This window comes from Lipotes vexillifer, unplaced genomic scaffold, assembly GCF_000442215.2.
Source record: "Lipotes vexillifer unplaced genomic scaffold, Lipotes_vexillifer_v1.1 scaffold753, whole genome shotgun sequence".
Classification (NCBI taxonomy): domain Eukaryota; kingdom Metazoa; phylum Chordata; class Mammalia; order Artiodactyla; family Lipotidae; genus Lipotes; species Lipotes vexillifer.
In genome coordinates this window covers 1,945,389-1,957,235 of record NW_006783618.1, presented here as the reverse complement: position 1 = coordinate 1,957,235, position 11,847 = coordinate 1,945,389, and the positions used below count along the sequence as shown (strand labels likewise).

Genomic DNA, 11,847 nt, shown 5'->3' with positions numbered 1-11,847 from the left:
CCCCCCCCCCCCCCCCGGTCCATTTGGCAATCTGCCCCTGCGGAACCTGTCGTGCCCCCTTCCTCTGGATTCTGGTGTGTTCCTTCCAAAACTCCACCTGTGCCAATGGCAGGCCTTTGGCCAGGGGGTTGGCTCTCTCTTAAGCCCCCTGATCATAGAAACCCCCAACACATTCTCTAGGGTGGAAGGGGGCCTCCCCGAAGGCTCCAAGCACACGGCAGGGACTTGCTGAGCAGCAAGGGAGGAAAGGGTGTGGATGAGGAGTACAGGCACTAGGGAGTGAGGGTGCGTGTGTGCGTGCGTGCGTGTGTGTCTGTGTGTGTTGGCACTACCTCCGGGTCCTGGCCTTACTGAGCATGGGCAGAAAGCACCTCATGCCCTTGTTTTGGCTCTGGAGGCTCAGATGCGCGGGTGGAGATGTTCCCTCACTGAGCCAAAGCCAAGAAGCCCCACTTGCAGCCCTGCCTTTTTAGTTAATTAAACAATCGGCCTGTGCGCCCAGAGATGCTTTTATGCTATATCATTTTTCAGCTACAGAGGGCCCTAAAGACACCAAATCTAGCTTGGATCTCTGGGCCCTCCTCTTGGCATCCTGCCAGGGATCTCTCTGGGTGCCCAGAGACAAGCACGCGCCTTCTCCACAGCCAGGCTCTCCCCTGCCAGTCCGTGTCGCATGCACCCAAGCCCAGGCAGCCCTCGAAGCATCCTCACCCTCTCTCGCCTTGGCCCTCCTGCCTTGCTGGATCACAACAGGCTCACTTAGGTGACATTTTCTATGGTGGCACCTGCAGCCACCTTTTGTGGCTCAGGAATGTTGCTTCACAGGAGGATACAGACAGAGGGAACATTTGTGTATATGCAACTGCATGTGTGTATGTGTGCAAGTGTGGACGGGCTAACATGTATCTATTGCATACAATGTGTACAGTGCGTCCATGCATGTGTACTCATGTACACAGGTCTCTGCACATGTGTGTGCATGCATGTGCATATGTGTCTGGTGTGTTCTGCTCTCCTCAGCTCAGTGTTTGAAAAATTCATCAGAAGACAAGCAGTCTCAGAAGGAATGGAGTCAACCGTGGTTTTTCCAGCTCATGGAGCAGCCTGGGTTTATGCCCCGCCCTGCCTGCGGGCTCTTGGCCTCACAGAGAGATGGCAGGTAGGACTTCCAACAAATCTCAAGCTTCTAGTGCCCTGTCCTGCCCCCACTCGCCCTTTCCTACACTCCAGGTCTCTGCTCTCATCCTCTGGGTAGGACGCACGTCCCAGCCAGGCAGCAGGAGTGGGGTGGAGAGTGCTGCCCTTGGGCCCTGTCCCTCTCTCCCCCAGAGTCGGGGCCCCTTTCCACGCCCAGGGGCACCTCCTCCACCCTTCTCCTTGAGTAGCTCTTAGAACAGCACAACAGCTAATCAAGCAGCATGCTCATAATCAGCTCTGATGGGTTCTCCTGCAAAAGTGCATTCTAATGAAGCAGGAAGAGGGAGACTGGGAGAGCGCGGTGATCATGGGTTTAAGCTTTCGGACAGGCAGGGGCACGGGGTCCCAGAGCCCTCATACAAATGCTGCGTCTCGGGCTGGAGAGAAAACAAGTGACTATAGCCCTTCTGGGGCTGGATTTGCAGACTCTGCGGATAGGTAAGGGGCCATGTGTGCACACATGCCTGTGTACTATACACACACATATGCCCCTGCTTTCGAACTCCAAGTTTGTGCTGTGTGCCGGGAGCCACATGTGCCCAGTGCAGGGGCTCTGCCCTCTGAGATCACACACACACACACACGCACACGCACACGCACACGCACACGCACACGCACACGCACGCGCGCGCACATGCCCCTTTCCCTCTCCCAGGGCTGGGAGACATGGTCGCTCAGCACAATCACAACAGGCCCAGCGAGTCGCTGAGACGGAATGCATCAGATACAATTCATTAGGACTGATCGCTCCCTGAATGGGGTTGAATAATTGATGAGCAGAGGCAGCTTTCAGGATGTTCCGCATACTCCGAGGCTCGCTGGAGACTTGTTATTTATTTATTTTTTTAAGGCAACAAACCCGGCCAAATGCTCGCTAGTGCAGGAGGGTGAAGGGAGTAGAGCAAAGGTTAGATGTTTTAATATGTGATGTTTACACTGTAAACTCTCGGTCCACGGCTTGTGACAGAAATGGATATAGGCGGGTCGCGCCGAGATGCTGGGAACGGGAGGCAGGCTGGGGATGGGGCCTGGGGGCTGTGAGGTTCCCGCCAGCACAAGGTCCCTGGGCTGGGCAAAGGTTTTAGCCTGAAAGGGGGGGCCAAGATGCCTCTCAGCCTGGCTGGGGTGCAGCAGTGGGGGGGGCCCTCGAGGCAGATGCTGTTAGGGTCTCCTCTCTCCTCCCCAGGCTGCAGATGGGCCACAGAGACAGCCCGCCCCCCAGTTCTCAGGCTCAGAGCCAGGCTTCCCAGAAAGTCCCTCCAACCCAGACTAATGTCTCAGTTTCAGCTCAAGAAACAAACACTGTCTGGCACTGTGACAGGTGGTGGATGCACAAGGGCGCATGTGACACGGCCCCAGTGTGCCGATGAGAGTGAGCCCTGGTGACAGGAGCAGAGGGGTGAAGCACCGATTGCACGTTTTGCTGCTGCCTCTTCCGTTTCTCCAGCTGTTCTCCTGACATCTGCCCCGGGAGGTCCCATCTTCACCGCACGCGTGAAGGGGCCCAAAACAGAGGCAGCATCTGTCTCCCCAAATCTTTCCTTCCCCCAGACTCCCCTCTTCCTGTCCACAAGGCCTCCACTCCATCTTGCTTCAGGAGTCTGGGGCCCCCTGGGGCCTTCCCCTTGTGCCAGGGCCCCTTTGCAGGCCCAGACCCCCCTGCTTTCTCTTCCTTCCCATGGGCCCTAGGGCACAGGCTGGCCCCCTCTCCGGGTCCATGTTGTCCCTTGGGGATATGCGTGAGCCTGTCCTGGTTCTTCAGAAAGGGACATAAGCCCCTTACCCAACACGGTCACCACTGACCCAGTGACCTTCCACCCCAGCTGCCTGGCTTTTACTGACCTCTCCTTAGCCAGGCCTGGCAGGCGCCACCTCTCCATCCTGCCTCCTAGGTGACCAGGCCACCCTGCTCTCACCCAGCGTCCAGACAATCTCCAGGCCTGTCAGTTCCAAAGAATGTGTTTGGGAGGGAGCTTCACAGCCCTGCACAACCCCTAAACCCAGGGGACAGCTGTCGTCTCGTCGCGAATTCATTTATTTGCTCATTTATATGCATCCATTTGTTTAATCCACAGACATTTACTGAATGGCTGCCATGAACCAGGCACTGTGTTAGGTGCCCCCGCAGAAAACACAGACCTCACCCAGGTGAGCGTGGCGGGCCTGGGAGGGAGAAGAATTTTAGGCACCAGGCGGTGCTCTCCAGGCCTCCAGCTGCATTAGCAGGTGGAAGGTCCTTGCCCATCTCATAAAAGCAGCCTCGGCCGGCCAGTCTGAGCCCTGGCAGGGAGTCAGGGCACCCAGCATGTGCACCCTCCACCCAGCCTCTTGCTGCTTCTGCTCTGCGACTCCTGCCCCTCTCCTACCTGTTGGTCTCTCATGGGCCCTGCTGAGTGCTGGGTGGTTCCATGCTAAGATCAGGGGAACAATACAGCCTGTCCCCTCTGACCTGGGCCCTCTTGCCCAGGTGCCACTGACCCCTCATGCCCCTGGGGCCAGTGCTGCTGTGACTTGCAGCCCACAGAAGGAACTGGAATGTAGAGGTACCCGTGGCCTCTTGCAGGGGCCCCCTGCAATCTCCCCCCTCCCAGCCCCCAGCAATCTTCCACGCTGCCCCCTTTTTTTCCAAACTCCAGGCCGGAGCCCTCTCTTCCGTGGCTTTCCACTCCCTCAGGACTGCCTGCTGCTGCCTGGGTGGCTGGCTGAAGAGTGGCCCACAATGCTGGGTGACCAGGAGGGCTCCGGTTCAGGCTGGCAGTGGGGGGAGGCCTACCTTTGACGGCCACGTGGACGCTCTGGCTGATGGAGAGCTGCGGCTGGATGAGGACGCTGCACAGGTACTCCCCTTCGTCCATGCCCTTCTGCACGTCAGTCAGTTTGAGGGTCCCGTTCTCGAACACCACCTGGCGGTGGTTGTCGGGCAGCAGCAGGGCATCCTTATACCACTTGATGGAGTAGTAGGGGTAGCCGATGACCCTGCAGTTGATAAGGGTGTCCCGCCCGGCGACAGCTGTGATGTTCCTCATTGCCCGGATGCTGGGGGGGCCTGGGCAGGAGTTGGGAGGGAGGGGGAGAGGAGGGGCGATGGCGCGGTTAGCCAGGGACGGCCGGGCGCTGCCCCGCGATGCTCTTCTCAGTTGCTTGGACTCGGAAACTCTTAGGGGAGGGAAATTTGGCAGGGGGAGAGGGAGGCCTTTTTTATAAGACTAAAGGCAGAGAGCTCCCCTGGTGGCGCAGTGGTTGAGAGTCCGCCTGCCGATGCAGGGGACACGGGTTCGTGCCCCGGTCCGGGAAGATCCCACATGCAGCGGAGTGGCTGGGCCCGTGAGCCATGGCCGCTGAGCCTGTGCGTCCGGAGCCTGTGCTCCACAACGGGAGAGGCCACAGCAGTGAGAGGCCCGCGTACCGCAAAAAAAAAAAAAACCCCACAAAAACAAAAACAAGACTAAAGGCAGAGGTTGGAACTGGGGGCACCGGTGGTCTCTCCCGGACTCACTGTTACTATCTTCAAATAGTTGCAAACAGACATGTTTCATTCATGCCCAGGGCGAGACTCCATTCCCCTAACGGGATAGGCTAGATGAGTGAGCTGAAGCCTCACCAAGAAGTTACTGGGATTTGGGAGGGCGAGTCCTCATTTACGAGGAGGTTGAGATTCGGGGGTTAAAATGGAAAAGTAGAGATTTTGTTATTTTCATTTGATTTGCTCATAATGGTCTTGTACCAAAAGGGATCTCACATACATTAACTATTTAAAGGACGATAAGAAGGTCTTCAATGGATGATTTTCTGTCAACAGGTAAATGTGTTTTGTGGGCCCCTGAGAAGGGGCTATAAAGAGGGGCTCTGATCACACTGGCGGAGGGGAGGGAGTGTCGTCACCTGGGTCAGGTAGGTGGATGGCTATGTGGGAATTGCAAAGGGGGCTCAGAGGCCACCATGCAGGGTTAGTGCTGGAGTGCGTACATGAAACTCTGGGCCTCCAGCTCCCCACCCAGTAGGTGAGGGGCAGGACCAGGGCATCTCCCACAGCCCTGCAGCTCTGTCCCCTTCCAGTTCAGAGAGGGTGGGAGGGCGGCCAAAGGGAGGCCACATTTCTCATGGGGGGGGGTCGGACACCTGGCACAGGTGAATTTAGCGTGAACCCCCCCGCTCCCCTTCCCCGTGCCCATGACAGCCACCGGTGCCCCTAGTCCAGTGCCCCTTCTCTCCCACTCCCCTGTGCCTCTTCTGCTCTCATGTCAGGGCTCACTGGTTGGGTCAGATGAGGACCAATCTGACGCCACAGAGCTGCAAAGAGCTTCAGAGGATCCTCTGCTCTCACCACAGCAACTCGGAGACCTGAGGCACGGGGATGGTCACCTTGAGGACTCCTTCCCCCTCTTTTGAAGGTGCTTGCCTTGGGGCACCCTCACCCAGCCTGAGTCCCCTATTCTTGATGGCTGGGGTCTTGGAGGGTAGTCAGGGGAGGGTGGACTGAGAGATGCTGGTGCCCTGGCTCCTGGCTGCTTACACCTCCTGGAGTATTGTGGGAGTGGGATACAGCTTCGGTGGACACCCCTATCAAAGGGCAAGCCTGGCCCCACTTCCCCTTCCTTGTCCCTGGCCTTGCAAGGCCCTGGTGGGACTGTAGGTGCCAGTGGAGCGCTTAGTGTACCTGGGGCCAGAGAGACTGATGGGGAGGAACGGGGTGGGGGGCAGGATTGTGGGAGGGGTGAAGGGGTATGGGGAATGGGAATGCAAAGGGGGAGAACGGTACCAGACACACACACACACACACACACACACACACACACACACACACACACACACACAAGAATGGATGATGGGACTTGTGGAGGGCAGGGAAACGGGGAGAGAGAGGAGGGAGACCTCTACTAAAATCAAAATGACGATTGATAATAAGTACTAATCACCACAAGAAGAATGGTAACCACAGAGATGGCAAAGGAACTCAAAAGCCTATTCTGATATTTAAATGTAGACAGGCACCTCTTACGTTTATTCGCGCCTGATATTCAGCACTGCCCACCGAGTTCCGTGCCGTGCACCGGTACACGCCCCCGTCGCGGATCTGGGGCCCCGTGACATTCATGTGGCTGATGGTGGTGCCGTCGGACATGGTGTACTGGCTGGTGCGGTGGCTTCCGTCCCGCACGATGGGCTCGTCGTCCAAGGCCCAGGTGACGGTAGGGGGCGGGGCGCCCTTGGCTGCGCACATCAGTGAGAACTGCTCCCCGGGGTTGACCACCTTCTCGCTGAAGGATGAGACGATGCGGGGCGTGCCGTCTGCAGGGAGCGAGGAGCCCCCTTAAGGGTCACCGAGTCACAGAGAGACCATCCCACCAGGCCACCCCGCCTCGTCACGGGGAGGAGGCAACGCAGAGGACATAACACTGGTAAAGCACTTCCGCGTACTTCCAAGATTCACGTACCATCCGCAAAACCCTGTTTAGTGCATGTGAATGAAGACGCCTGGATTTGAATCCTCCCTCAACTGCCTGTTAGCTCTGTGTCTTTAGGCGAGTTACTTAACCTCTCTGAATCTTTCCATCTCCCCTCTGTGGAGGATGGAGATAATGGGGATGATGATTATATCCTCCTGGATATATAGCCTCCTGGTACAGATGATGTGAGGAGTAAATGAATTAATGAATTAAAGATGCTTACACAGCGCTTTGTAAGTGCTTAATAAATGTCAGCTCCTCTCAACTTTTCCTTTCCTGCCTCCTCCTTCTCCCTTTTTGAATAAAGCCATAGCGGCTCAGAGGTTATAGCTACATGTGGAACCAGGACCTGAACGGTCCAATTCCAGCTCTGATTCGAGTGGGAGGGGTGCTGGTGCTGTAGCTCTGTTAGCAAAAGCCTGAAGCTTGAGCCTTAAAATGCAAGCTGCCCAGGGGCAGTGGTGGTGGTGGTGTCTGTTTTGGGGCTTAAGTCTTGGTTAATGGAATAACCTCGGACAGGACAAGTAACCCCCTGGGGCCCCACTTCCTCCATGGATCATGGGGGATGTAATCATTAACCCTGGCCATCCTTCCACACAGGACTGCTGTAAAGGATTAAAATAGGTGCTAAATCCTTGAAAAAGTCAAACACCAAAACAAACATACAAAAAAAAAAAGCAAGGCAAAATGTAACATGGCACTTTACATCCCACCCACATTTCACACCAAAATGCTGACGTTAACTCAGGCTGCCGGCCCCTGGCCCCATTTCTGAGGGAGACCCTTATCTCCAACCTGGGGAGAGCCTGGTGCCTGGTGGAGCCTGGTACTGCCTGGTGTGGTCACTGCCTTTGGCCTCTCCTCTGCCTCCCTCCCCAGCCCTCCCTCTCTGGCTTCCCCTCCCTTCCAGCTCATTGCCCCTCTCACCAGCCTCATTCTCCACATCCCAGCTCTGAACTGGCGGGCACCAGCTGTCCTGTAAGATCCACCAACGGCATAGGGGTAGCCCTCAGAGAGAAAATGCACTGGGTGGGAGTAGTCTGCTCCTGGGTGGGGAGTAGTTCAGCCAGGAGGTCCCCTGAGATGAAAGGCACCCATTTCACACTAGGCTGTGCCCAGCTGATGTGTTTCCTCATTGGGAAGAGAGACCAGGGATGGGGCAGGACAAGAGGAGGTAGGGGCTGAGGAAGGCAGTTTGCTGGGCACTGGGTGAAGGATGAGGGCTTAGTTTCGATGGATGCCCAGCTCTCATGCCCCACTTGCCAAGGAATGAGGACCCCTGGGCTGTAACAGTGAGACAGATACCCGTGGGGTTTGCCTAGGTTTGGTGTTTTTGTTATCACAGTGAAAAATCCTTGGAAGGAACAGGATTATGGGAGCAACAGAGGAGCTGGGGAACCACTAAATTTGTTGGTAAGGATAGGGCCTCTGCTAACCCCCCTTGCATCTTTGTGAAAATAAGAAAAAGGTGCCTCCTCTGCATGGTCACAGCCCAGTGTGGGTGCATGCATGGCTTGGTAAGTGGAGTGCAAGCTGGATTTCAATCCTCACCCTCTTAGTTGAGCACCTTGTGTAGTGAACGACCCGAACAACCAAACACAGAGGTGCTGGGTGAGGAACCTTGCGGGGGTGGTAGCTTTAAAAGGAGAGAGAAGCAGGTAGAAAGCCAGGCCCATGGTAAGAAACAGGGCCTGCTGTGAAGAGACCTCAGGCAGGGAGAGGATTCAAAAATCCAGAGGTTTCCAGCACCCTTCCAGAGCCTCTGGGAGACCGAGAGTCTTTGAGACCCTACTGAAGGCCCTTCTAATAGTGAAGTTCTGGTAATTTTGAAGGGCAGAGTCAACAGAGAATGGTGGTTAAGAGTCCTGAGTTCAAACCCCAGCCCTCTTCCTTAGCAGGGCTGTGTGACCTTGGGCAAGTGACCGAAGCCTCGGTTTCCTCAACTGCAAAATGGTTTTTAAAAAAAAAAAAAAAAAAAGTATCTCCACACAGGGCCCTTGGGAGGATTAAATAAGACAGTGCATCTGCCTGGAGTGCTGTGAGTGCTGGATGAATGCCGCCTGCCTCTGGCCGGGCTGTAGGAGCCCTGAACCTGCCCGTCTGCCCCGGCGGCCCCCGCTCACCCTCGAGCACAATGATGGCGAAGTCCTGGGCGGTCTGGGCTTTGCGGGTGGCAAAGCACTGGTAGGCCCCAGAGTGGCTCTTCTGGGCCGAGGTGATGAGCAGGGTCTCGTTGCTGAGCCCGCGGATGGAGATGGCCTCGTTGGGCAGCAGCAGCTCGGTGTTGCGGTACCAGCGAATGGTGAACTCCGGGGAGCCTGTCAGGGCGCAGGAGAGGATGACCGTGCTGCCAATGCCGGTCTTCAGCTTCTTTGGTGTCAGGGTCACGTGAAGAGGGTCTGCGCCGGACCAGGCAGGGGAGAGGCGAGGGAAAACAGGGAAGAAAAGAAAAGGACTCACTGTGAGTGGAGTGTGGCTAGGGGTGGGCTGTGGTCACAAAAGGCCCCAGGAGTCAGGAGGCCCTGATTCCGTCTCCAAGACTCCTTGTAGCAGGGGGGACCAGGACGAGCGAATTCCTTTCTCTAGGCCTCAGTTTGCTCATCTGTTAAATGGCAGGGTCAGGCCAGGAGATGTCTCTACGTCTGTTATTCTGATGGCCTGTGCTTTCCTGATGTGGGCCCTTTGGCTGGGCGGGGCTGGGAAGCTCCCTTTGGCTCGTGAGGAGGATGGGAGCTCGTGTGGTTCACTGTCCTCGCTGTCACCCACCCTAGAAACCAGGGAGGCACCCGCGGCCGAGCCACCTGTCTCCTGTACTTATACAGATAACTACTTGCTACCTCCTGCTGGTCTGACTTCCTTTATATGCATCAGTTAATCCCCTGCCCTTCACCCTCACCACCCCTGTCCTGCTGCAGGCCTGCAGCTCCTGGCCTGGACCCATGCAGTACTCTCTTCTCCCTGGCCCCCTTTTCCTTGTGTCCCGCCATCGGTTCTCCATGCTGCAGCCAGCCACCGCCCTGTTCAGAACTTCCATGGTGCCCAAAAACTCAGCGTGGCATTCAAGGCCGTCAGGGCCCTTGGGGACCTGGCGCCCTTCTCAGCAATGCAGTGTCTAGACCAGCAGCCTGCCTGTGGTTCCTGCACACCCAGAGTCTCACCTAGAGCACTCTTTGCCCCCTCTACCTACTTCCTACTCATCCTGCACATTGAACTCAGGTGTCATCTCTTCCAGGAAGCCTTCCTGGACACCACTCCCCTCCCAGGCTGGGTTAAAGATCTCTCTTCTGGGGCTCCCTGTGTGTAACTAACACAAGACTAAGGTCATGGTCTTCTAATCACCACTTTGTTTCTATCTCTCCCTCTGGACTCTGAGCCACTTGAAGGCAGGGCGGTGTCCCTCATCTTTATATCACTACTGCTGTCTGAGTCAAGTTTATTGCTTGACTGGCTGGCTGGCTGGTTACCACTCCTAAGCTGGCCTCTCTCCCTTGATCTCCATGGGCTTGGGGTTCTGTACAGGAGCTTGAGGCTTGCAGGAGCCTTGGACCCCCAACGAGGGAGCCTGCAGGAGATGGGGGCACGGCAGGCACGTCTGGGGGGGCACAGTCAAAGCACACACGAGTCTGTTCACACTGTGCTCTCCCTACTCACTCCCAGAGCCTCTGCCTGCTGTCCAGGAAATGTCAGTGCAACACGACGCAGGTGGCATCCTGCTTGTCCCAGTCACCAGCCAGGGCTCTCAGGGCCCTGCCAGCCAGCTGCTCTCTCCTCACTGCCCCTGCACGGGCTAGGATGCGTGGGAGGCTTGGGGGCAGAATGATGCGGAGTATGGAAAGCATTGCTTTCCTCTCCATGAACCTGGCAGAGAGGAGCTATCACAAGGATGGAAGACAGAGAAAAGCCAAGTCACTTCCCTTTGAACCTGGCTGTCCAGTCAAGCCCAGTGTGGGAGAGGGTGGGGAGCTGTCTCAGAGGAGAATGAGGTGTACCCTTCCACTCAGGGGCAGGGGCAGGGGCAGGCGGTGCGTGCACACAGCTGTAGGCAGTTACTTATTGTGTGTCTGTGTGCGTGCTCTAGGATGAGAGTGTGTTACGTGGGGGAATGTGTGTATCTGTGAGTGTATACGGGCACCATATGTGTGCACGTGTGTATGGGGAGGTGGGCATATGAACTTTCAACACATCTGCCTGTGTGTGTGTGTGTGTGTGTGTGTGTGTGAGTACCTGCCTGCCTGTCTGTCCTGAGGCAGGAGCTCTGAACACAAAATTACTCAGAGTTAGGTTTGCTAATTTTCCAAGGATTTGGGGGTACGTGGCCTTCCTGACCTGTTCCCTGAGAGAGTGTGTGTGTATGAATATGAATGTGAGTGTGAGTGTGTGTGTGTGTGTGTGTGTGTGTGTGTGTGTGTGTGTGTGTGTGTGTAGCAGGAGGGGTTGAAGGTAATTCTAGACCAAACAATTTCGGACAGTGGTTAGGTCAAGAGGGTACTAATTCTGGTCCTTCTACCTGCCTACTCCGCGGTCCAGGGTTTGCCTATACGAGAGGACCGCCCCTTCCCCCCAAGCATTCAGCATTGTAACCTAAGCATTTGTATTATGAACTGCTGCTCCCAGAGCATTTCTTAGGGCTGTTCCTGCTCTTCCAGCTTCACAGTGAATTCGCAGAGGGCGGGTCTCTCCCCCACACTGCAGATAAATGTGCTCCAACTGCCAAGACCCCCTTGACTATGGGGAGGACACTGGGCCCATATCTGGGCTGAGGGCGACAGGACAGCAGGCCCGGAAGGCCAGGAGGGGGTGGGCTCTGTGTGGTTCTCTGGTCCACCTGAGGGTCCGCAGACCTGCAGCTCTGTGCTCATGAGATAAGTGGTGAGCTGGGCGGAGAGCATCTTTGGTCAATCTTAACGGCAGAGCGGCCCTTTCTGTAGGATGGGGATGGGATCACCTCTGGACGGCCTCTTTCTGCTGCCCAGGCCGAATCCCTCACAATGCCCTCGGGTGCAAAGTTCAAGGACTCAGGCTATTGCTGCCCCACAGGGGTGAGATCCCACAATCCTGGGTCTCCAAATCTCTAAATGTCAGCCCCACTGCTGCCAACATCCTCCCTGCAGCCCCGAGAGCAGGGAACTCGAGGGAGGGATGGCGGGCGGGGGGGCAAAGGATGCCCCTGAGTCTCATAAATCCCCCTCCAGGGTTCTTTCCC

General features: G+C 56.4%; 1 protein-coding gene across 1 annotated transcript in view; it reads right to left on the bottom strand.

Moving 5' to 3' along the window:
• Window positions 1-11,847, bottom strand: part of DSCAML1 (DS cell adhesion molecule like 1) — a 352,214-nt gene that overhangs the window by 86,388 nt on the left and 253,979 nt on the right. Inside the window, exons 6-8 of the mRNA XM_007456333.1 lie at window positions 8,768-9,043; window positions 6,190-6,486; window positions 3,971-4,243 (exon numbers count right to left, since the gene is read on the bottom strand). Of these exons, the coding sequence (XP_007456395.1) occupies window positions 3,971-4,243; window positions 6,190-6,486; window positions 8,768-9,043 (846 nt within the window). The remainder of the gene's footprint in view (window positions 1-3,970; window positions 4,244-6,189; window positions 6,487-8,767; window positions 9,044-11,847) is intronic.